This window comes from Struthio camelus, chromosome 4 (assembly GCF_040807025.1).
Source record: "Struthio camelus isolate bStrCam1 chromosome 4, bStrCam1.hap1, whole genome shotgun sequence".
In the NCBI taxonomy this organism is placed as follows: Eukaryota; Metazoa; Chordata; class Aves; order Struthioniformes; family Struthionidae; genus Struthio; species Struthio camelus.
This window is the reverse complement of record NC_090945.1, coordinates 7836960-7861360: the sequence shown is the minus strand read 5'-3', so window position 1 is coordinate 7861360 and position 24401 is coordinate 7836960. Positions and strand designations below refer to the sequence as shown.

The 24401-nt window shown below is 38.6% G+C and overlaps 2 protein-coding genes across 4 annotated transcripts in view; one reads left to right on the top strand and one right to left on the bottom strand.

Moving 5' to 3' along the window:
- The window catches only part of RASSF6 (Ras association domain family member 6), a 152591-nt gene that overhangs the window by 68848 nt on the left and 59342 nt on the right, over nt 1-24401 (top strand). For 2 of the 3 annotated variants that reach the window (XM_068940930.1, XM_068940929.1), the window contains exons 3-5: nt 4285-4454; nt 19794-19934; nt 20449-20551. The gene's annotated coding sequence lies outside the window, so the exon portion shown is untranslated. The remainder of the gene's footprint in view (nt 1-4284; nt 4455-19793; nt 19935-20448; nt 20552-24401) is intronic. The other variant, XM_068940931.1, reaches the window with a different exon arrangement.
- Nucleotides 12106-15634, bottom strand: LOC104149934 (interleukin-8). Its single transcript, XM_009683835.2, has 4 exons — nt 15391-15634; nt 14469-14604; nt 13577-13660; nt 12106-12972 (listed from the first exon to the last, which is right to left on the bottom strand). Exons 1-4 carry the CDS (start codon nt 15449-15451, stop codon nt 12942-12944), a joined length of 312 nt encoding a protein of 103 aa, XP_009682130.2. The 5' UTR covers nt 15452-15634; the 3' UTR covers nt 12106-12941.

Here is a 24401-nt window from a genome sequence, read left to right as displayed (position 1 = left end):
CATACATTGAAATCAATTAGAACTAAGCACGTCTCTTGTTTAAGTACCATTGCCCTGTAGGTGCTGTGAAAAAAGTTCCCCTAAATATGTATGTACATCTTTAATATCAGGGCCCAACTGTATTGGAATTCAATGGAATTGCAGTCATTTCTGATTCATGCTAATATAGTTGAACTGGAAAATTCTTAAGCTGTCAGAGATCTTAAAAATCAGTGTTAAATGGGAAGGAATTAATGTATGAAAACAGAATCACAGAATCACACAGAATGGTTGAGGTTGGAAGGGACCTCTGGAGATCATCTAGTCCAACCTCCCTGCTCAAGCAGGGTCACCTAGAGCATAATGTTTTAGAGACTAAGCCTATGTGCTTAAAAATGAGTGCTGTGCTTCCACAGAAAAACACTGGCTTTGGATTCCTATCAGTGAGGCAGAAATGTTGAAACAAAATTGCTTCAGATACTGGTTCTTGCATTTCTGTATGGGTGGAGACTGTTCAACAACACATAGTGTTCACAGCTCTTAAAAGCTAAAATAACAGTTTGCTGGGAACAGGACAGTATTGGGTACTGGTATTTGGTTGTTGTTTGGTCCCCTATAGGTATCGGGGCAGTCAGTAAAAAGCTTGAGCTGAGGTCAGTGGTGGAGTTGGTGGCACTGTTAGGCAGTGCCCATAATGCTTGGTGTGAAACTGGGTTAATATCACAGAAGCTTGTTATTTTGCTACCTTTCTTTTTTTGAGTATGTCTTGAAATTGTGACCAAACAATATTGCATATATCATGCTTCACATCTGCTTTCTTGACACTTAATAATAGTTGTAAGGGAAAGAGAAGAATGAGTGAACAATAACCTTGTAATATTTTGTTCTCTGATAAAACATTATTAAATAGCTACTATCAGACACAATCTATACAAATCTGACTCAGGCAAGTATACCCTAGTGCTGGCATCTCTGACATCACTTTTAAGTTTCTTTTATAAATTGTAGTGGATCCTGATGTACGCCCAAAAAACGTAAAAATGGCCATGCTGCGTCAGAGCGAAGATGCATCCAACCTAGTAATTTATCCCTGACCTGGACCAGTAGCAGATACCTAGGAAAAAAGGGAAAGTATAGGACGAGCATTTAATGCTGCTTGTCCAGAATACTCTCACACTCTTTCAGAATAGAGGTTCAAATTAGAGTATTTTCTAGTATTTCCAGAGTATTCAGAATATTCTGATGTTTTCAGAGCAGGGATTTCCTGATCAGGCTGACATTTTGGTGCACTGGATGCACATTTTGGTGTCTTCACTGGATTTTCTTCTATATTCTGGTTGAATTTCACCTTCAGCCCCTGTAAATTTTTGATATCCACCAAATACTTAGGCAAGGAGTTCTCCAGGTCAACTATTTGGTGCATGAAGAACCACCTCCTATTGTTTATCTGAACTTTGCTTCTACTAGCTTCATGTGATGACCCTAGTTCTCGAATTAGAAGAGAGAGCGAATAACTGATTCATTTTCTCTGTGCCCCAGCTTAATCACGTGTTGTTTGAAGAACCACTTCGTTTTCTTCATTTTCAGTTGTCAACTACAAGGTTCATGTGGTATCTTCTGGTCAATGTATATAGTCTGTAGTTTCAGTCATAACTTTGTGGCCATGTCTTCTTCACTACTATAGATAACGGACCCACTCAAGGTCATTTGTGCTTTTCAGCTATACCCCTGCACCTGAATAGAAATGTAGTAAACCATTCCCACACTCCAGCATCAACTCACTTCTGTTGGACCTCAGAGTCCAATCCCAAATGAACATTCATCTAAGGAAACAAAGGGCTAGGGACAAACTATGGAAACAACATTTTTTCCTCCAGAATCCTATGTCTAATCCTCCTCATGAAGCTCTGATCTGATGAAATTTCGTGAATCAGAGATAAGCATTATTAATATGCAGTTATTAACGCGAACTGCTGTAGACGCACAGTTTAGCTTTTCTTATTTCCAGAAAAGTTCAAGTAAAGAGAAGACCAATTAGGAAAGTAAACTTGTCCATATTTCCTCTGTGTATCATTTTGTTGTAGGATAATTTAATGAGTTGTTGCAAGTGACTGAATTAGAACAAGCACTTCCTAGGCACGTTATCTGCAATACATTATAGTGACTGAACAAAATAAGTATACACATAAATAAATTGACCTGCCAGCCAAATTCTCACACGAAGAGAAATAACTTTGAATGCTTACAGAAATGAGACAACAAAAAACAAAATGCATTAAAACGGGGGGGGGGGGGGGGGGAATAGCATTCAAATTAAATTATGAGCTTTTAAGTAGATAAAAAACATTATTCTAGAAGACAGTAAATATGTGCCTCCAAGTAGCAGCATCAAAGCTGCTGTTTCATGAATTTGGCTGATTTTTTTTTCCACAGTCGGTATTGTGCAGCTTGGCCTCAGGCTGACTGTGACTCAGGATATTTTTGTTTCAACGTACCTGGGCTACTTCAGAAAGGGAAATCTTTCCCAGTTTGCCCAGTTTAAGAACAACAAGACAAAGCTTAGTATAAATACATCTGCCCTGCAAGTGCATGGCACTGATAAACTTGTTAAATGATTTCCAGTTGTCATTTGGCTTAGCAGCACCCTTTTTCTAGTCTAATCTTTCCAGTTACACTGAATGGCATATATTAGAGCCACCAAAACTTTTAACGATGTTGTTGAAGGGATGCTTTAAAAGTAGGAAGTTAACACAATTTACACTGTTACAGAACTGCTGTAACAGAATGTTTCGTTCTGAATGAAATTAGGTTTTCCTCTCTTGTCTTCAAGCAGGATCTGAACATTTGTTTGAACCAGTAAAAAAAGGTAGGAAGGAGAAGAGACTAAAGAAGCTAATTCAAAAATCACACTTTCCTAATATCCTACCCTTAAGCATAATTCTATACTTGCCTACTGAATTAGGAGAACCGTGGGGGCGGGATCCTTCCCTCATTAGAGATGCATGTGAACAAGAGGAGGGATCAGTCTCTGAGAAGTTCATCTTAAGAACTGTCAGAGTTATTTACCTACAGGTTTAGACTTGATGGTATTGTTTTCTCCTTTTTCTAGCCTTGAACAGACAGACAAATTTGAGCAAGATTCATGTTGCCTGAAAGAGTGAGATATATGTGGAAATTGTGCTATTGGGCTCTTTAATACTTTGTCTTTTAAAGAATTCTGACAGAAAATGGATGACTCACTTTGGCAAATGTGGTTTTTTCCTAATGCGCAGCACCCATGGTACAGTAGCATTTAGGCACTTTTCCCTGCCCTTCTTCAGAGCAACACTGCAAAATGGCGGAAATATGAAAGGCCAAATATCTACTTGGTGATTGTTCTTCGGCTGTCATTATCAGCCTGCATAAACTGTTACTGCGGCCAAAAGATGAGCTCCCACTCTCTTCTTTCCCTTAGCCGTACAGCCATACTTCCATGTTGCCTGCTTCTTTTTGTAGCCATGGCACAGAACCTGAGCGGGAAACTGATCTATCTGAAAACCAAGTCATGACAAATTTTTAAAAGGCCAGTCAGGACCTCATCAATGTATTATGCGTATTCACCAAGAAGTGCAATGAAAACCAACTTGTATGCTCTCCCCCCTCCTGGGCCTTTGTGTATATTGGATGTTTCATGATTTTGTGAGTATAATTACTTCGATTTTCCTTTGTTTCATTCTCATTGATTTTGTAAGCAAAGGAATGCATTCTTCACTTCCACTTGGGAAAACACTGTACCTACTAACAGAGTTTGTGAGAGCAAAGGTGACAGAATCTGGCGTTTGATTTTGTATGCTCTAACTTTGAGGAGGTTCTCATTAGACTGAGGAGAATTTTAGTACTAAGACAAGTCAGTATTTTATGAGAGCCTATTCATTTTTATTAACGGAAACTAATACTTCTCTCTTAAATCAGTGTAAATTAGGAAATTTTGAGGAACATTTGCCTATATAATGGCTCTAGATTATTTTGTTCTATTTTTAAAAAGCTCACCAGCATATCTAATGAAGGTTATAAAATTTTATAGTGGCCATCCCTGAGGATATATAATCCCTATTTCAGGAAAATATGAAGGATTGAAGACTAAGAAAATCTAAGTTCATGCTATAATATAATATTTTATTTAAAATGATAACTATCCTTCCTCTCAGTGAAGTCTCCCTGCAGCTCTGAGAAGTTCGTTCACCAATGCAGCCCAAAGCTGTTTTCTGCTAAGTTAAGGGGAAAAAAAATTTGCAGAGGCACTTACATGACTTTATCACTTGGCAGTGAGTTCTGCTTTGGATCTATCACACAACCTGAATGGCCTTGTGAGGCATGACCCTGGAAATGCTAATGCAGCAGCACCAGAGCTCACAGCCCACCCTTGCCAGAGCCCAGCGTGTGAAAGAGAAATGGAATTGTGGCTGTTAAGCAGAGCATTTCCTCATCTGGACCTGGTAAGGCATGTTATAATTATTCAGGCAGTTGTTATAATTATTCTCATATTCACAAAACTTGACTGAATGATTGCCTCTGTTCCTCGTTCTAAACTGCATAACATTTAAAAAATCCAAAGGTTTATTTTTAAGCACCTAAAACTGAAAGCAAAATGTTAAATAATCCTTCTATATTATATATCTGTTTTTAAATCCATCCTCCACACTTTATGGTTCATTGTGTCATATTAAATCTGCAAATATTTATTTTTTATTGCTTTGAGACGTGTGTATGGATGCTTCTTCCATTTGTACAATCTGTTTCATGTAGGAGAATTGTTGCAATGGGTAAGAAATACGATGAAATAAACTGTGGTTCAGTTATCCAAGGTCAAAAGAAGAAGAATGGATATAAACTGAACAGAGAAAGATCTTGCTTAAGGTAAAGAGAACGAGGATAGTCAAGTAGAAAATAGGGCACAGAAATCATTTTCTTACATGAACGTGCTGTTTCTTAAAATGTAGGCCAGATGTTTGTTCAGAATAAGCATGGAGTTTCTGAATGAGTGTAATCTGATTAAAGTGAAGATCATTTTTCAATGTTTTTGTCACTGCCTATGCACATAAACACACGTTCATGTTTTAATAAGTAATTCACTGGGTATTTTGGAAAGCTACTCTGGTTATAGTCTTAATTAAGTGTTTGAAAAATTTGCTCACAAAATTTGGACACAGCTGCTGAGATCAGGAGAAGAGCAGCAGCAATGCCATTCATGATTAGGTAAAAAATTTAAATCTATGGAGCTATCTCTTGTTCTAGACAATTATGGGCATCTGAGAGATATAATTCATCTTGCTTATATGCTGCACTCTATAAGTTCTATGGTTAGTTATGTCACAGAAAATTCCTAAAAGTTGCAAAAGGTAAGATTTTCGTGTGGGCGATATCTCATCCTGGATTGCAGTGAACTTACTGTTCCAATTAGAAAACTTGCTAATGAAAGAAGTGTAAACAAAAATAAGATATGCACAATTTATAGAAAAAAATCCATTCGAAATTTATCAGCAGTATAGTTTTACTTACTGATTTCTGTAACTTATTTTCTTGGGCAACATATTTCCATATTCATATTGGCTTACCATTTTGTATTTTTAGTATGATAACAGTTTTAGTATGATAACATGTTTTAGGACTGCATTTTTTCTGGGATATGTGGTTTTAACGAAAATGCTAGAATTACGTTTCAAACCTAGTGTTGTAGATTTGATTGCAAAGTTAATTTCTGTGTTTTTTCTCTGCCTATGTTAAAAGAGCAGCTACAGTGACCTACTTTATTTGATTTAAGCACACTGTAAGGAAAGAGAAGCCCACTTAAACAAATCAAGAAATTAGTCCTCTCTTTTTTTATGGCTGCTTTCCCTCCTGTGATCAAAAGTATTTTCTTGTCAGGGCAGGCGATTTGCCTGAATACAAGCATCTCGGCTATCTCTGTTTGCAAATGGATTTTGGCTATTCTTTTCAAAGCTGCCTAAGGATTTAGATATATACTTCCAGGTTCTCCTGAAGAATCCTCTTTAGTTTTAATTCACACGAATGCAGGGTAATTTCAATTAATGGAAAAACCCAAGCTGAATATCAGTGGAGCTTAGAATCTTAAGTCCTTTAGACACCCTGTAAAATTTCAGTTGGGATGTCTGTGTGGGAAGGGATACAACACAGTTCTGTCATCTCCCAGGTTGGGGTGGTGGCAGGTAATGTTTCACCTTATGCTCTTTGATCCTTTTTTTACTTGGTAGATCTCTCTTTTACCTGTGTGAGAGTCTATTAAAAGTGAGAACAGAGATGATAGTCTAGAGGACAGGCAAATGTGTGCCCTATATGTGTCATACACGTCATAAAGCAGTAGAGAAGGAAAGAACACACTGCAAAGAGTTAAAAAAAATCCTCTTCTCAGAATGAAGGCTTGCCTTCCTATCATCTGCCTACATTTACCTTTGTCTTAAGTCATTCAGTATTTCCTGGACAGAAATTCTCCCTGGCACCACCCAATTCCTGTTAATTTGCCAAGTGTCCCATGACAATTGAAGTGAGATGCAATAAAAAAGAGAGTAGCTTAAGGGGCAGAGGCTTGAGCAGGAACCCAAAGGCCAAACACCCCTCAGCTATATTGCTAGGAGCATTCTGAGGAGGTCAGTCACACTTCTAACATCCACATACATGTGTTTTTCCCAGTATATAATCCTAGCTCCTGCCAAGCAGTAACTGCTTTCTCCTCCACCCAAAAGGCTTAATGGCACAAATGGACTCCCTACTGCTTTGAAATACAATATGAATGCTCACATCTGTATTACTAGTTGGAGAAACTTCAGACTTCGATCGCCTGTGAGGCCAGTGCAGCCTTTTAATCTGGTTAATGCCATCGAGGCAGTCTGAATGGGCTGTAAGAGACCAAGGGATAGTTCAAGGGGCGGAGGCAGGAGCCCCAGCCGGCAGGCCTGGCGTTCTTCTTTCTTAGTCCTGGGAACGCAAGTTGTTTGTTGAAATTCCTCTCAGCATTTTCACAGCTCTGTCTCAATCCCAGCTGCTTAGCAAAACAAGGCTTTGAAGAAAGAACAGATATGAATCGAAGAACCATAAATACTCTTATTTCCCTGACTTTGTCTAAACTGTGGGCAGAGAAAAGAATGCTATCCATGCCTCTGCATATGGGAGAAGGCAACATTCTCAGTGGTATGTCATAAAAAGAAAAAAAAAAAGCAATAGGAACGTTTCCAGAGTAGTGCTCTCAAGGTAAATAGAAGTATTGAGCATTTCAAACTTTTGCAGTTTTTTTGCCAGTTTATCTTTTAGCAGGGCAATCTGAAGGTGATAAGAATCTTTTTTGGTATCTTTCTGTTTCTCTTATCTGCTTTCAATCTTGAAAATGTGACCTCAACAACCGTATTGTATTAGCTGAGTCAAAAAACCTGCTTAACTCTCCTCATTTCACTGCCTTCTCTAAAAACTGAAGGCTAGGTGGAGAAAAGGTGATTAACTCAGTCCAAATATGCTGTCAGAACAAGCGTCTTGTCTAAGAAGCTTTTATTTCCAGAATTTTTTAGGATTTATATCTATGAAAAATAATCTTCCTTGTGAGGGGAGAACATAATAGATTTTTCCCAGTTTCCCTACCTTCTAATAGAGAACAGGAGAAACTGATAGACTGATACTGGAGAAGCCAATGTCCCCTTTGAAGAGGAAAGTCTTACCTCACATATCCACTAGAGACAGACAGGTGGAACCTGGTCAATGTGGTACGCCTGTTTTTCCAAAAATCTGAAATGTTCCTCATGAGTTTTAACTCTTAGTAGAATTAGATAGTTGGATCTGTCATAGCTTGACAATTGGTTAAAAAGGAGGGAAATAACAGTATGAGTAGATGGTAATTTTTGATGAAGATTGCCAACAGCGAGGTCTTCTCCTGGTCAACGTGTTCAAAACTATTTAGAAAATATGGTGCTAGTAAGATGTCAGTATTTGTTGAAGATACAAAATTATTGAGCATAGGTATATCGATGTCTGCCTTCAGTGAGTTGTAGAAAGATGTCACAATACTGCCTGTTTCATGAAAGGGCAGATGTAACTCAGTAAGCCTAATTGTACCTATAACCTGGCTGTATAATGCATAGGAGGATTTGTAAATTAGCCATTGCTGCTGAAGGAGTAGATCTAGGTGTCACTGGTTTGCTCTTTTTGGAGAACTGTGTGCAATGTCTTACAGCAGTCAGAAAGGCAAGCAGAGTTCTAGGAATCATTCAGAAAGGAGTTATAAAAAAAAGAGAAAATGTGATTATGCTAAACTTGCATCCACTTCTTGGGTATTACCCACATACCCCATTTTTAAAGGGGTATAGTAGAACTAGAAAACATACAGTGAACAGCAACAAGAATGCTCAGAGGTATGCAGCACATTTTTGCCATGAGTAATTAAACAGACAAGGATTCATCAACCTGGAAAAGATATGACTGAAAGAAAATATTATGAGATTTATAAAATCATGAATGTTATGTGAAATAAGAACGGAGAATGATTTTTCATAAGCCCTCATACTCAGTAGGAAGTAGGTAAAAAACAATCCTGCGTGTCATGCTCAAAGCAATTAAATGGGCGTACTTTTCCAACAAAGTGTGATTAAACTGCAGAATTCATTGTCACAAGATGCTGAGCAGGCCAAAAGTATGATGGGTTTGGAAAAGAAACATGGGTACAGTTGTGTATTAAAAGTACTGTAGGTATGTAGCTATAACAGTACAGGGTTTCAATGTTTTCATGGTGATCTTTTCGATCAGACTGAAGAAAAGAAGCTTGTTCCTTTTGTTTAATTACACTTATATGCTAAGCTTACATTCCAGATTCTTCCACACATAGTACTTTCCTCTCCAGAAATCCATAGAAATCTGTATGTTGACTTTCTAGTTAATATTAAAAAGAAGTGTTCACAATGATTTTCAGTAATAAACATCACAGACTTATTGTTACTGTGGCAAAATTCTTACTTTTTTCACTTTTGCGCACTAAGCTAAAATGTTGATTTGCTGACTCAGAAATGTCTGGAATTTTTAGAGTCTGTTTGATTTCAAAAGGATCCATTTCCTGTGGAGTCGGTCATAATATGCTGTTAAGAATAAATACAAAGCTTGGAACAAGTCTGCAATATCAAGCCAGCGCTATGTGTCATTTTCCTGGGTTTTTCCCATGTTGAGTGATAACATAAGAAATGCAGTCACTTCCAAAATGGGAAGTAATGCATAAAAAAAAAAAAAGAAAGTAAAACAAAGATAAAGCATCAGTCACCTGATACATAACCAGGATGTTTGTATTAGTCAACATTCAGCACAGACAGAAAAATGAGGGCCAGCAAACCGCTCTTTGTATTCTATGTATTCTTTTAAGGAAGAGTTAAAAATATTTTCTAGGGACTTTCCAGTATTTCTTTCAGTGTCTTCCTATATTTTTTCTGCATTTGCGCATCAGAGAGCAATATGCTTTCGTCGTTTTAAGAACTCTGTATTTGAAACTCAACAGAACAAATTACAGTTCATGGCTCAAAGAGCTCACAGTACAAGAACAGAACTGCAACAAGCAGCCCTAGGAAGGGGAGTTCAAGAATAAGGGCAATGACACGACATTGTTTTAATGTTGTTTGGTTGTTGTTGTTATTATCCTATTGTCCCCAAACTGAAATTATTGGTGAAAGAAGGAAGTGAAAGTGGTTTGAAAGGAAGACGAAATAGGGGGGACCAGGAAAAGGGCTGAGGACAGGAAGGCAGCGCGGACACCTGCGTTACATTTACTTACCAGGATGGCAGTAGAGAAATGAACGTGGGGTGAATACAGATGGCTGCTCTACCATGGAATGGCCTTCTAACAGGGTTTTAGTAATACAATTTAGATGCAGAATGGGGTGCCAAGAAGCAGCTTAAATGCAATTGGGAATATGAGAGGATGAATATATAGATCTCTGTGGTGAAATCTAAGGGGTCTTTCTTTGATTGTGGTGCAAATGTCCTGACTCTTCCTCAGTTTCTGGTCAGTTTTCTGATACATTGTACACGCACACGCACATACAAACGCTTACTTAAATTGTCTGCATGTTCTCAAAGGGAGCAGATTTTTCCATAATGGCTTCTGCGTGACCTGGTATTTGAATGCTTATGTGGCACACTGTAGAGTTAAAGAGTTCGACTGGCTGAACACCTTAAACGGAGGCAAAACTAATATGAGTTGGGGACAGGACTGAAATCAGTCTTACTGGATAATGACTTTGGGAAGAAGCAAGCTGAAGACAGCTCTCATATTTTGTGATCGTGGAGTTACCTGGCAGAGATTCATCACAGTTTTAACTGGTTTTATGCCTGTTAAAGAGCAGGGACCTGACCTGTTTTTTCCATTTTGTGGGTAAATACTGCTCACTTGGGACTATAGTGTAGGCAGTCTCTGCATATTCAGTTTTGCCATATGAATATTTAATTTTTCATAGAAATGATAGTATGCACAGCAGGAAGAAGTATATGCAGAATAGCCTATTGGATCTCCCTGACATATGGATTCGAGTCCCTGTTTCACATCAAACAGGGCAAGGCCCTGAACAGATACCTTTTAGATTTCAAGTTGCCAAAACATTCATTAACTCTTTTGCATTCCTCTTTCCTCCTCCCCTGAAATCTGAAGCCCTTGCCTCTCTCAAGAGAAGTAGTAGCCCTGTTGCTATTATGCCATTCTGCACTTGATTATGAAATGGGCAAACACAGGTGGGCAATGGGTCAGAAAAGAACAGCTCTTGCTCTGCGCAGGTGTTAACTATGAGGCCAACTTAATTCTGCGGCAGTGACATGAGGAGGGCTGTTTCTACTTCCTGCCTTTCATTCCAGCAAGTGTTAATGAAGAAGAGAGAAAAACATAAACGATTTGTTTTCAAATTGACTAAACCTGATCTGATTATTCACAAGTGCTGGATTCACCAGAACGTAGAACATACAAAATGCTTCAGCGGCCCCTGCCATGGTCTGTCTAACCCACCAATCTGTGCCCAGCAGCAGCAATAAGTGACCATGCAACCCTGGCCTTTGTGCTCTCTTATACCTACAGTCCCATGGTATAGCATGTACTGGGGATGTGAGAAGTGCATCACTTGATTCCTTTTAGTAACTGGTCCTGACTGCCTCCTGCCAGCTAGTAACTGGTCCTGACTGCCTCCTGCCAGCTGGTCACTATGTGTTGTGTAAAGAAGTACTTTCTCTTGTCTGTTTTATGCTGACCTGCATATTTCATCAAGTGTCTCATAGCTTTCGTGCTGTGAATTGATGAATCGCCGTTCTGTGTTCACTTTTTCCACTGTCTTCTTGATTTTGTAAACCTCGCTCTGATTCCCTGCAGCCTTCTGCTCTGAAAAGCAGAAGGATCTTTCTCCTTCTCTCCTCTCCTTCTCCAAACTGAAAATCCTTTATAGTCTTTTCTTGTAGGGCATCTGCTCCATCCCTTTCATCAATACCATTGCCCTCTGCCGTAGCTTTTCCAACTCAGCTACCTGCTTCTTGAGGTGCAGAGGTCAGATCTGCACAGATCGGTCAAGATATGGGCACATCAAGGAGGGAGTGCTTCTCTTCCAAAGGAACAGCCTTTTAAAAAAGGAAGCTGTAGTGTACTCAGCACTCTCCGTTTCAGGGAGCAGAATAGGAAGCAGTTGTTACACATGCGCAAATGCTTGCTGTTTGGGTACCAGAAGTACAGGCCACAGATTCCCATCTTGACAGTCAGATAGTGGGCTTTGGGTATAGTAAAGACTTAGAGCTCTGGGGCTGGTCTGGAAACTTGCAGTGTTTGGGCATCTGGGGGTAAAACCCTCTTCTATTAACTTAAATAAGCAGCCTTACCCTACAACCCACCAGAGAGAAAGGCCAAGGACTGGGAATAGCCTGGAGAGAGGGGAGTAGGCATTTTACCCTATGCTCTGCGCAGAACTCAAACTTCGCAGTTGCATTCAGTAATGTCAGGTTACCATAACAGGGTGAGTTGTTACCTCCATATACTACAAATCTGCATTTCAGCTCAGGAAATTGGGCTTAGATTGCAAAAATGAAGCAAATTATTTCCAAATAAAGCAAATAATACATAAAATAACAAACAGATAATAGAGATTTTTTGTGGAAAAATTTATTAGTATATTGGTAGGAATAACAACACTGTCACAAGCAAATTCTGGGTCGGTATGTAAGCTACAGTTTTTTCCATTAGCTGAAAAACTAACTAGGCATACAGCTAAGTCCTTATACAGAGCGGTGGAACTGTGAAATATTCTGCATTCTTAAGAAATTAACGTTAAGAATGGGAAAAGAAATCCAGTAGAAATGAAATAAATTATCAGCTTTTTTCTTCCTTGTATATAAATTATTAAATAAATGTTATGGTAAATCACAATTAAAAATACCCAAAACACTGTCTTACAGATTCTGTAGGCTATATTTCTGAAGTTGTAAAGCCACAGTTAACAGCCTAACCGCAGGCTGACTGTGACTGAGGAAACTGTTGTTGACACAACATACAAGTGCACTCCAGGGGAGCAGCTGGAATTCTCAATTCGCTGATGTAGTAGCAAAGTACTTAGGCTTAATGTAAGTGAGTAAGCTGTCCTGCAAGTGCATTGCACTTAACCGTTTATGTTTGGCTGCACTGGCTTCCTTTAGCTTCCTTTAGGGTCTTCATTTCCTTTAGCAAACCACTTTTCTTATCCAGTGTCTTCACTTTCAGGGAACAGCATTGAACATTCTGAAAGACTTCCTTAAATAGATGCAGTTAAATAAATAAATAAATAAATAAGTGGATACAGTGGTCTACAGTTCACTTAATAACAGCGAGGCAGGAGGTGGTAGGTGGTACACCACCTGAGAGTTGATTGATGCTTTCCCCAAGATGTTTCTCTCAGTGGAGGAGTGGGAGCAGTTCTGAGATTCTTCTGTCTTGACTTTTCTTAGAGTGGCAAATCAGTGTTGGATTGAGCCCTGTTAAGAGTTGAGGGAAGAAGAAAATTTAGAAGGTTCATAGTATGATTATCATTGCTTAGCATTATGTGAGCAGTTAAGGATGAGTAGACGGTCTGTTTCCAATACTACTTGCCATCTTGAGGCATAGAGAAAATTAAGACTATGTTTCAAAAGTAATTTCTGAAATCCCAGGGTTTGCGTGTGTGGGTGCCCATCTAAGAAACTTCTGTGGCCAGAGGTTCTCCATTTATTCACATCAAGAACTTCATTAACTTGGCAATACGAATTATGAACGCTTGCTACTGCAAGAGGAAGGTGAATTTTTTTAAAGCCTCATTTTTCAACTGGAGCCAAACTCTTCTGTGTTCCTTTGCCTCCAGGTGGAGATAACTGGTACTCAAATCTTGACTAGTAGCATATCAGCTCCAGGACCAGCTCTAGAACAAGGACCCCACAGCAGAGCCAGAAAGAGAGCCTAATCCTGTAATTAAGCAACAAGTCTCAGCGTTCTTTAAATCTGGAGTAAGAGAAAATTGAAACTAGTGCTAAAAAATCCTACAAGTTGGCTTTTAGGGGGAGGTTTACCACTCAGCTACCCTAACTGAGAGTGAATGGGACTTACTTGGCCAAAATTGCCTTTATAATCAGCTGAACCCAGGGAGCGGTGGGCTCCAGACAAACTTCTCTGCCATCCTTCAGAGTAGCTCTGCAAAATAAAGAAGAAAGTAAAGTCAAGCACCTGCTATGCGGATTTGTTTTATGCTCACGATGTAATACTGCATTTTTAGATGCACTGAAATTAGTTAGTATAAATTCACCTCACCCTGCTCGAGATAAGGACCTGGCCTAACATTTTGTTACATGTATTCCATAGCTGAGAAAGTAAAATCATACAGAAGTTTTGTGAGCCTGTGTGCCTGCAGTTGAATCACTGACATTCCCCAAAATGGTTTTCCATATATATATAGATAGATAGATAGAATATCTTGTTTTGTTTTGTTTATATTAGTAAATATTTTTTAAACGAAAGTCAAAACCTCTGGTGTAAAAAGGAGTCTTGATAGCATAAATATTTTAGTCTCTATTCCATGCTCTCCAAGACCAGATTGGTTTCAACATTTCTTTAAATCCATTCACGGAGACTTAATTTTTCTTTCTGAGATCGGTACAAAACTGTTTTAGTGGGTTTTGCCTGCCTAATAAATGCAGGTTTTAAACTAAATTGTTACCTAGTGTTATTAAAAACTGACCAGTCCTTGTACCTCATATTCTACCACCTTAGAGTGACTATTCAGTATGCCCCATAATGATCAGTTCAGGGATATGAAAGATGATAAAGACTGTGAAAAAACATGGTGTAATACTTAAATTTCGTCTCTTAAAAGAGTAAGCAACTCTGGCTAAATCATATCAGCCTGATAGCTGTCTTAGTTCTTATAAAACATAAAAGTCTCTGCAGCAGCATAACGCAGAGTGTAGTTGAAAAGCAGACAGGCTCTTGCAAGGATGCTTACATGACTTCCACGTTCTTGCAGTGAGGTCCACTTTGCGTCAGCTTTACATCTTGAATGGATTTAGGGTGGATGAACTTCGAATGAGTGGTTATGCACTGGCACCGGAGCTCATTTCCCATCCTTGCCAGGGCCCTGCCTTTGAGAAGAAAAGGAAAATTGTAGTCTGAGAAGCATTTTTATCATCAGTGTATCTGACATAAACCAAGACTGCGCTATTTTAACATCCTTCTCGATTGAAACATTGCTGCCGAAATCCTCCCAGCATAAAAATCTGTTACTTATTTTTGAAGAGCCAATGTACATTTAAAAATAAGTTCACATGTCTTTTTAAAATGAAACCATATATTTTATGGTTACTTCTGCTGATCATACTCTACAGCTAGTTGCGTCATTCAGCGTCTGGATTGACAGACTGGCAACTATAAAGAAGATATTGTTTGACTGGCAACTATAAAGGATATTGATATCCTTTATTGTTTCATTAATTTGAGGTGTGTCTATGTTCATATTGTCTGTTCTCCATTCCCAGCTGTATGTTACTCGCCTGAGGCAAGTATAATCATCAGCTAACAAATGTGAGCTCATAAACTGGAAAATGCTGTCCTTTGTGTAGGAAGGTAGAGAAATATTCAAACGCTTTTAAGAAGCAGACCCTGTCTTTAGCCAAACATGCGTAAAAGTGAAATATAGAAACAATGCAGATTTGAAGTAGCATCCTTAAAATTTTTTCCACAAGATGTCAGTAGCTCTTCAATACAAGGGCTACCTGGTAAATTTCTGACTAAAAGAGAAGTTGCTGAAAATATTTCAAAAGAAAGTAACTAGCTGAAACAAGTATAAAAGTATCTCTGCAAGGACATGCATCCCAGTAGATGCGTAGACAACACTACAGTCATGTGGGGCTTGGGAAAGATTTACTTACCTTGAGACACAGCTGCTGAGATGAGGAGAAGAGCCAGGACAGTCACCAGTTTGCCGTTCATGATTAGACAAGAGTTTTCTCCTTGATTGTTTAGCTTTGATTCTATGGAGCAGTGAGCTCTCTTGTCTCAGAGGACTGCTGATGTCTCAACTGGATAATCCATCTTGCTTATATACTGTTTTATGCCCAAGATGTGTGCACTGCTAGTATTTAGATTGCGTTAGAGGAATTTCCCACATGCAGTAAAAATGAGTCACATGACTGTTGTGAAACTCCTTCCTAGATGACTGAGGAATTATTTATCTGCAAATGAACTAATTTATTATTTTATTAAAATATGCCAATAATATCTGTGCAGTTGAGTTTCTTTTGTAAGCTTTTGTAAGCTTTGTGGGTTTTATAATGCATACTCTTATTTGGTAATAAAACTTTATGATGGTTTTTGGTGACATTTATAACTTTTTTTTTTCTTCAGGGATGTTTTTCTTAAGGGATGCCAGATCTATGTTTGAGATATTTAATTTATATTTTCTCTGTTTATGGTGATTGCTTCTGCATATAAGATTTTAAGCAATTGGAGTGAAAATCAGGCAGTGCTGAAGTCAGCAGAAACTTTGGCTTTTTCATTTTACCTCATTTTACCTTTTGATGCTACTGATTTTAATTTGTTGTTCTTTTCTTTTTTTCTGTTGAAGTAGCACCTTATGAAGTAAATTCTTCTCTAATATGTTCTGTTCAGAAAAGAAATTGAGGCTAAAATATTCAGAGCTTCCTGGGGGATATAGATGCTTAATTACAAGCAGCTTTGAAAATCATTTCTGCATTTTCCGTGTCACACATTTTGAGGACTGATAAATAGAAGAAGCTTAGCATGCAGGCCAAATGCTATGACCTACTCAAAGCCGTTGCTTTTGTTTGCTTTATAAATGTTAAATAGGCTTTAATAATGTTTTTCTGTAATCTTTTTCAGTTGCAATAAACCTAGGTTTTAACAAAGGGAGATAACATTAATTATTATGGTATTTTCTCTTAAGGAGCCTTGTTGCACGAATGCTGAGTGTTTATCTGCCAGTAGAAATATTACCTTTAAAGGGAAACGATTTCAACAGAACACTTAGGATCAAATGCTGATCTGTTGCTTAAACAAAGATTTATTTTTTAACCCATCTGGAGTGCATGTGATTAAGAGAAGCCATTCCATTTCTGTGCTGTTACATGACTGTCCTTTTGGCCATGATGACTTCTGCTGCTTGTCATCTCCAGCTTCAAAGCTAAATGTTTCTATGATCTGTGGATTTATGGAGGTACTTCTCCCAAACTCTGAGGAGGTCATAAAGATGCACTCAAACCCAAGTTATCTTTGGCATGTAAAGTGTTATAATTTACTCTGCACCGTTTGTCATGACTTTACCTCACAAAAGGGACTTTGTGGTGAAAATTCACATCTCCCATCGCTATTATCCAAGAAAAGATATTATCAAGTTTCTTTCTTCTACCACTTTCTAGATGTTGAGAGTGAACAAAAGATACCAGTTCTGACTCAAAATGGTGCATCTCCTTAGATCTATGTCATATAGAACGTTACTGAAAAATACCTTTAATTCTTTGAAGGCATGAGAAAGGAGAGGATTTTACCAGATATTGAAGGTTATGATTTATTGTTTATGTTTAGTAATAGAAATGGTAGTAGCATTAAAAGATTGAGACCTGAGCACAAGCCCAGAGGCCAGGCACTCCGAAACTCTGTTCCTAGGAGTGAACAAGCTTTGCCCACGTTCTCCCAGCATCCCTTCAACACATATACTTTGCCCAATATCTCATCCCAGCCCCTGCCTGCGGGAACTGCAAATCCATTATCTTATTTTGGCAGCATGTGTTTTCCTGTCAGCCATGAAAGATGACTTGTGGAAATGGAATTGCTGCTCCTTCTGTAGGATAACGTCAGTGACTGAACTGATACTGCTGCGAGCAGATACCTTCCATGCTTACCCCTGTTAAAAGCATTCCCGTGTAACCAGCAAAACAAAAGTTGTGCAATAATCCAGCTACTGAAGGACTGCTGAAAAGGGAAGTACATACTTCCCTTTCCTGTGTTTTACTCTTAAGGCAGGGGATAGGATGTGTTCTCGGTGCTGCATGATGGAATGCATGGACTCATTGCCTTGTCTAATTAGCACAAAAGTTAAAGGGAATCATTTATGATCTTGGCTGTGATCATTTTGAATCTTTTCACATAGCAGGGATGACCAAAAACAAGTGACACAGTGAGGAGGGTCGTGTGTTCTCTGGTGACCAGGACCATCATGAGGGATGTGAGAGAGCTGGGGTCCCGTCTTTTCCTAGTTTAGGTTGCCTCTCTTCCAGATGAATGCTCTAACAACTGGGCTTATAAGGTCAGTCTATCTTAAAAAACTAAAAATCCTTTTTTTCTGACAAATTTGAACCTCTCAGATGAAAAGTTGTGCACACAAGAAGACCCTAGAGGCCCAGGAGCCAAAGCTTTCCCTGGAATGTGAGTTCAGCCTCCGCAAGGTGAACTGTATCAGTATCTCTTCCCCGCCCTTCTCTACCAACCAACTCATTTTTTTCCCCAGGATAAAAATCCCACTCTGTCTTCTGAAGTCACTTCCTCATCCCTGCAAAGTGCTTGGCATTCTCCCGAGATTCCACTTGACCTGCAGAGCGTGGAAGGGGCAAATACTGGCAGGTTGGGAAAGAATCTCTGCTTCTGCTCAAAAACGGGGCATGTTGTTATGCAGGCTTTGTGGAAGTTTCTGATGAGGCAATACGTAGAGAGCGGAATGTCTCCTAAACACCTGTCTTTTCACTTACTATGTGAGAAAGTGGTAACAAAGAAAGGAGAAGCACTCAAGCCAGTTTTTTTTTTCCAAACATAAGTACCTAAATATAGATGTTTATGTACTCTTAGTCTGATTACTGCAAATGCTGGACTTTCCTAACTCCCTCTGGAATCACAGAATAGAGCTGCTTCTTAATTTATTTGCCTCTTAATTTATATATTTTAAAAACAGTATTGCAAGTGTATATTTATGTGACTGTGTATATTTTTCTATGATGATTATTTCAGCTCTGCCTGAAAGCAGTCGTTCTTTGTTATGGTTTTCAGTTAAACAAAAAATAGTTGTGGGCTAAATTAAATTTTTCATTTGATCCAATTCGATATGAACAGTCACTTACAGTATTAATATTAAATATATGCCAATATTAGTAAATAAATAATACGTTAGTATTAATAGGCAATGCTAGCAAATATTAACTGATATTGATTTTAACAAACGTATTTGCTATACCTGATATTAACAGATATTCTAAGTCCCATTAGAGAATTTGTAGGGACCAGCAACTACAATTTTAACTGCTATATGAAAGCTGCCTTTATTCCTTCAGTTCTATTTCCCCTTCTCAGGGAAATGGCAGGAAGCATTTTCTTCCCACGCAACAGACAGTGGGAGTAAGATACGGAAATGATGGGAGGAAACACATTATAAATTTTAAGACGTTTGACTTGGGAGCTTCTGATTAAATTAAAAGAAAATAGTTTGCAGAGCAAATGTATGTCATGCATTTATCTCTGGCTCTTAAAATATCACTGACTATTAAGTTACTGTTTGCTTAAACTACAACCAATGCAGCTTTGTAGAAGTTAGCCTGAATACTTCCCAACAGTGGATGCATGGCCAGTCCCTTCAGGCTGAACCCCCCCCCCCCCCCCAAGAAGCTATAGAGGGCTAAGTGTGCTGAGCTTTGTAATGCTCTAGCTGCACTACCCTCATTTCTTCAGCTAGCTGTGTCTGTGAGCTGCCAACACAGCAGCAATGGTAGTGTAAGGACAGCCTAAACCGGGTAGTACTTGCTAGGAACTGTCTGTGGAGACACTGTCCATATTTTCATGTATACAGTCTGCACATTGAAGTGACCCATGTTAAATATGTGGCAGAGACAGAGGAATAACAGAAGAAGATGGCTTCTTTGTGCAAACAACTCTATGTATCAGGTCTGTTTTTTAGAAAAGGTATGCACAGAGATAGAGAGTTGCTCTGTAACACTCGGTAGACAGCAGTGCGATAGCCTTCCTGGGAAAGAAGTGCATCAGGGTCCTGGATAAAAATACAGGGCAGTATTATAAATAAAATCTGGTTTGCTTAGAAGCTGTTATATACAAATTTACTAATGTGTTGAAACTCACGCCCCTGGATGGATGAAATCTTACTGTTCAGCAAAACTTGCAGGGTGGGAGTCAGCAGGAAGGAGCAACCAGTGTACTTAGTCTGCATGCAAATTCAGATCTAAATCCAGATGTACTCCAGTTGGGGGTTCCAGTGGGAGTCAGTCCCTATGAAAAACTAGACAGTCATGAGAGTTTCTTATATGTCTTTTTACAGTCTAATGTTCTGTCTAGCAGACAGCTATCCCCGAGACCTGAAACCCAACTCTCCCACCCTGGAGCTGAGAAGATTGAACTCCACAGAGCAGTCGTGATATTTTTGCCTATGGTCCACCATCGCTCTGACCACACAGCTCAGGTCTGGTGATTGCTGGTAGAATCTTCACTTTGGCACTTTCTGTTGTTAGAAACTAGATTTAAATTGCAAGGGATAAACTAGGTGTAGCAAACAGTTAAGAGAAAACATCTTTAACACCATTTTTAATGTAGAAAGAATTTAGCAGTAAATTCCATTAAAATTAAAACATTAAACCAATGTTTAGTCTCCTAAACAGTCTCCTGGGCACATGAGCATTAACATTTTCCATGATAAATAAGTAAGCTGCCATGCCTGCTAAATCTTTCTGTGAAACAGTAAAAACTGGATCTATTGTAGCATCAGGCAGAACTAACATGAGAGAAAACAATTTGCATAAAATCAGAGTAAATAAAAAGTGTTCTTTTCAGCATAAATATGACATTTAAATATATCTTTATATGTAAGTATATTTTAAAATCTCTCTCTCTGTATCTTCCAATCTATATATAGAGACTACAGCACAGTAAGTATCGCTTCAAAAATAACACATGTAATTTACTATCACTAATTTTAGCAGCTTACTTCGGGAAGCCATTAATTTACAGTCATTCACCTGCCCTGAGGCTGCCACTGACTGAGGAGCTGCTGCTGAGACATAAGAAAGCACCTCATGGGAGGTAGGTTAGTTGCCAGTTTTCTGACAGTAGTAAAGAGTCAATGAGTATTTGCTTGCAGCCGTGCTGCACGTGCATCACATTCAAATGCTGTTAAGCTAAAGTCACTTCCAAACGCTCTTCATTTCCTTCAGTCAATCACATTTTACTTAGTATTTTCCATTTCAGTGAATGGTGTGTCTCATAGGCATTTAAATCTTCTCTTAAAAGATTATTTTGAAGATAAGCTGTGAAAAAAATTATTTTCCTTGTGCACACAGAAAACAGATAAAACCAGCTTCGGTCTTTGTAGAATACATTACTACATCTGTTAGGAGTGGCCGTTGAAGGACCACTGCCATTTTTTGAAATATAGTTCTTTCATGGAGAAATGGGTGTGAATTCACTCTGTCATGCCCACCCGCCAGCATCCCAATTCCAAACAGAAGAAGTTCTGGGTGTGCCTAGCCATTTCTTGTATGGAGCCAATCCATGCATTGGGACATCCTTGTTGTCCTTCTCTAAAACTTTCCTAACTCTACTCTGTCTTCTGCGAGATGGGAGAGCAGAGCTGCACACAGTGTTCCTGATGTGAATGAATCACGTAGCTGTAGAGTGACATAACGAAGTTCTGTGGTTTGTTCTTTATTCATGTCCTAGTAACGCCTACCATTACGGGTTTTTTTGTTTTGGTTTTGAGCTTTGAGGGTTTTTTGACTGCTGAGTCCTGACCTGAAATTCCGATGGTACTACCTGGCATAATCCCAAGATCTCTCTTCTGTGTGCTAAGAGTCAGCCTAGAATGCCTCACTTTTAAATGAATTTAGGAATTTTTTTCCCTATGTGAATCCCTTCTGTGGTCTTCTGCAGTATATTTCATCTGTTCTTTTATTACCCACTCAATGAGTTTCGTAAAGTCCTTCTGCAGTTCTTCATAGCTGACCCTACTCTTTACTACCCTTGATTTAGTATCGTCAGGTTTCAGTTAATGTAGAACTCCATGGGTCCATGAAAAATGACCTTTTTTTCCCCCTGCCCTCTGTTTCTTGTGTGTTAATCTGTTATTTGTCCATGCCAAGACTTCCTTCTTAGTCCTGCTGTGTAGTTATCTCAGAGGTGTTTGGTGAGGGTTGTGAAAGGATTTCCAAAAGCCATTTCGACTATACCCATTGGATCTTCCACATCCACAAGCTTGGGTGTCCCCTTCAAAGAAGTGCAGCAAGTGCGTGAAAGGGGACTTCCCTTTAATAAAAGTACATAGATGCTTCCTCAGTATATGGTACTTATTTATGTGTTTACTGATTTTAGTCTGTATATTTCTACTTTATTTTTAAATATGTCCATTTAAGTATAACTTCTCACTGATTATGATCCTTATAGCTCTAATAAACGCATACAGTTAAGCTTGAACTGCTTATCTGTCTTGGATATGGTTTTGGAAACAGACACAGCAAAGGAGATGATAGAATTAGCAGCAGTTTCAGAAAAAAAACAAAGGTAGTAGTGTAGCGGGGTGGGGGGGGGGAATCTGCTGCCTGGCATTTTCCTCAGGAAGTTTTTCTTTCTTTTGATCCATGAAAAACTCCAGGGTATATTTTTGCTTGACTTTTTTTTGGATTCGTGATTCAGTATTGTTGCTGGCTCTGCAAAAAAAGGAAGTACAAAGTGAATGGTTAAGAAACTTACTAATGGAACCATTACCATTAGCCGGAACTACAAGGAGATCAGCAGTTAGGAATTTGTGCTCACTTGTGCAAGTCTATTAATGACCTATTTTTACTGTATCAGCCAGCTGACATATGTAAAAAGCCAAAAAAATACTATGTCACAGCTTTGCTCCAACAGAATAGACTTCCATATAGACTTCAGGACAGTTGAGGTCTGACTCTCTGCGTTTACACCAGTGAAAGATAATTAACTTAGAAATGCCAGCTGCAGCTCTAAATTATATATGGGAAGAGAAAATGAGTCTTTCAGAGCTTGATTTTTAGAAGTTTCAAACACTCACAGATTCTTCTGTCTTCTTAACAGATCTGTATGTGCGTGGCACACATGGTCTTTTTGGTGGCTTAACTCACAGGGACTGTATTAGTGCCAGGAAATGATTTTAATCCCATGGTTGATCCTCAGTCATTTAACAATATTGATTAAGAGAGAGCTGTTGGAAGGAATTACTAATGCCTGCAGAGGAAGAGCGTTTTTCATGCCAAGATACTACACAGTTGGCCTTTTTAAATAGCTTTGCATGAAGCTGGCCTAATAAAGAATACACAACTTGGCCAAAATAGTCAGCTATTTAGCTGTAGGTCTAGCTTTATGGTCAGCTAGACCTACAGAACAGTGGGTTGCAGGCACTCTTGTCCGCCATCTTTCAGAGCAGCTCTGCAAAGAAAGAAATAAAAAAGGTCAAGGTAGGTGGTTCCCTCCCACTCTCCTAACATTTTGATTGGCAATAAAATAAACAGAGGAGCTGGTATAAACTTTCGTTTAAGTTGTTTTGTATTTTCTAACTAGTAGTCCTGTGAGTACTGGGGGAAAAATGGTTTCATGTGAGTCTGTGTCCTATAGTTTGATTACAAACTACAAATCTAAGAGTTTATGATGCAGCCTTTTCTGATGAGTCTAGTGGAATTTTTATACAGTTTCTCTCCTCTATCTGGTCATAGTTGAAAAACTCTTTCAGGAACTTTATTATCTTGGAGACATCTTTTATTTTTGTCAAACCTGGCTGAAATTACTGATTACTGGTGAGACAGAAGTGGACAACATGCACGATTCTGCACAGAGGGTTTGATCACACAAGTATTGTTTGCTTATGAAACCATGATGAAAACAAACAAACAAAAAGCCCTGAAAGCCCCTTTCCTCCATTTATGTATGAGCATTCATTCAAGCAATTTGAATATTTCCTGCTATGATTTTATATGTATGCAAACTTACAATGTTTTTTACTTTGTACCCACATGGATTTTACAATTTCAGTTTAAGTCCCGCCCCAACACATTTTCTCTGAAGAAAATGCTCAGTATGGAATTTTGACATAAGAAATAACTTGCAGCATTTCAAAACTTCGTCACACGTGTAGACGAAGTTAATGGAAATTGTTTGAATTCATGTTAATGGGGTCAGCATTGTATCTTTGATTCTTTATTGTACAAATTCTGTATTCCCTAGATGTGTGTAGAGGGAGCTAATTCTGTCCTCTGGCATTGATCGTAATTAAGATATTAGCATAGAGAGACTTTTAAAATTGTGTCTGGAGGTGGCTTGTTACATTGTGAGGAAGCTAGCTAGTTCCTTCGGATAAAAGGCTAATCTTATACTTAGCATCTGTTGAGGCATCACAGGGAATATGTAATTCCATCCAAACTACGTAAGTGACAGAGGTATGAAATACAAAGTCATTTTCTTCTAGTGAAAGAAAAGTGGTATTTTGCAAAAGTCCTCACATAATTTCCACGTTATTGCAGTGAGGTCTACTTCAATTTAGTTTAACATTCTGAGTGGCCTTGGGAGGGATGAACTTGGAATGAGTTTTTATGCGCAGGCGCTGGAAGTCATTTTCCCTTCTCTTTGCCAGGGCCTTACCTGTGAAAGAAAAATGCAATTATGGCTGGTTAAATGGATCATATTAGTATTTGCACCTATGAAACAAAGAACATTACTTTCTGTCAATCTTATTTTTATCAATCATAGGCAGTAGGATTTTCTGAAGACTTTTAGATTAAAAAAATTACCTGAATCTCCACAACAACAGAATTTTAATTTTCAGAGCTGCTAGCACGCAGATGCATTTATAATTAAATTTACATCTCTTGTTTAAGTGAAAATGCATACATGTTTTCATAGTACACTTGTGCCTGGCCAGATTCTG

Coding starts and splice junctions, on each gene's coding strand:
- LOC104149934 (XM_009683835.2), bottom strand. CDS start 15,451: ATGAACGGCAAACTGGTGACTGTCCTGGCTCTTCTCCTCATCTCAGCA. Junction 14,605..15,390: donor CTCAGCAGCTGTGTCTCAAG/GTAAGTAAATCT, acceptor TTCTTCTCAAAG/GCAGGGCCCTGGCAAGGATG. Junction 12,973..13,576: donor ATAAAGGCAATTTTGGCCAA/GTAAGTCCCATT, acceptor AACTCTTAACAG/GGCTCAATCCAACACTGATT.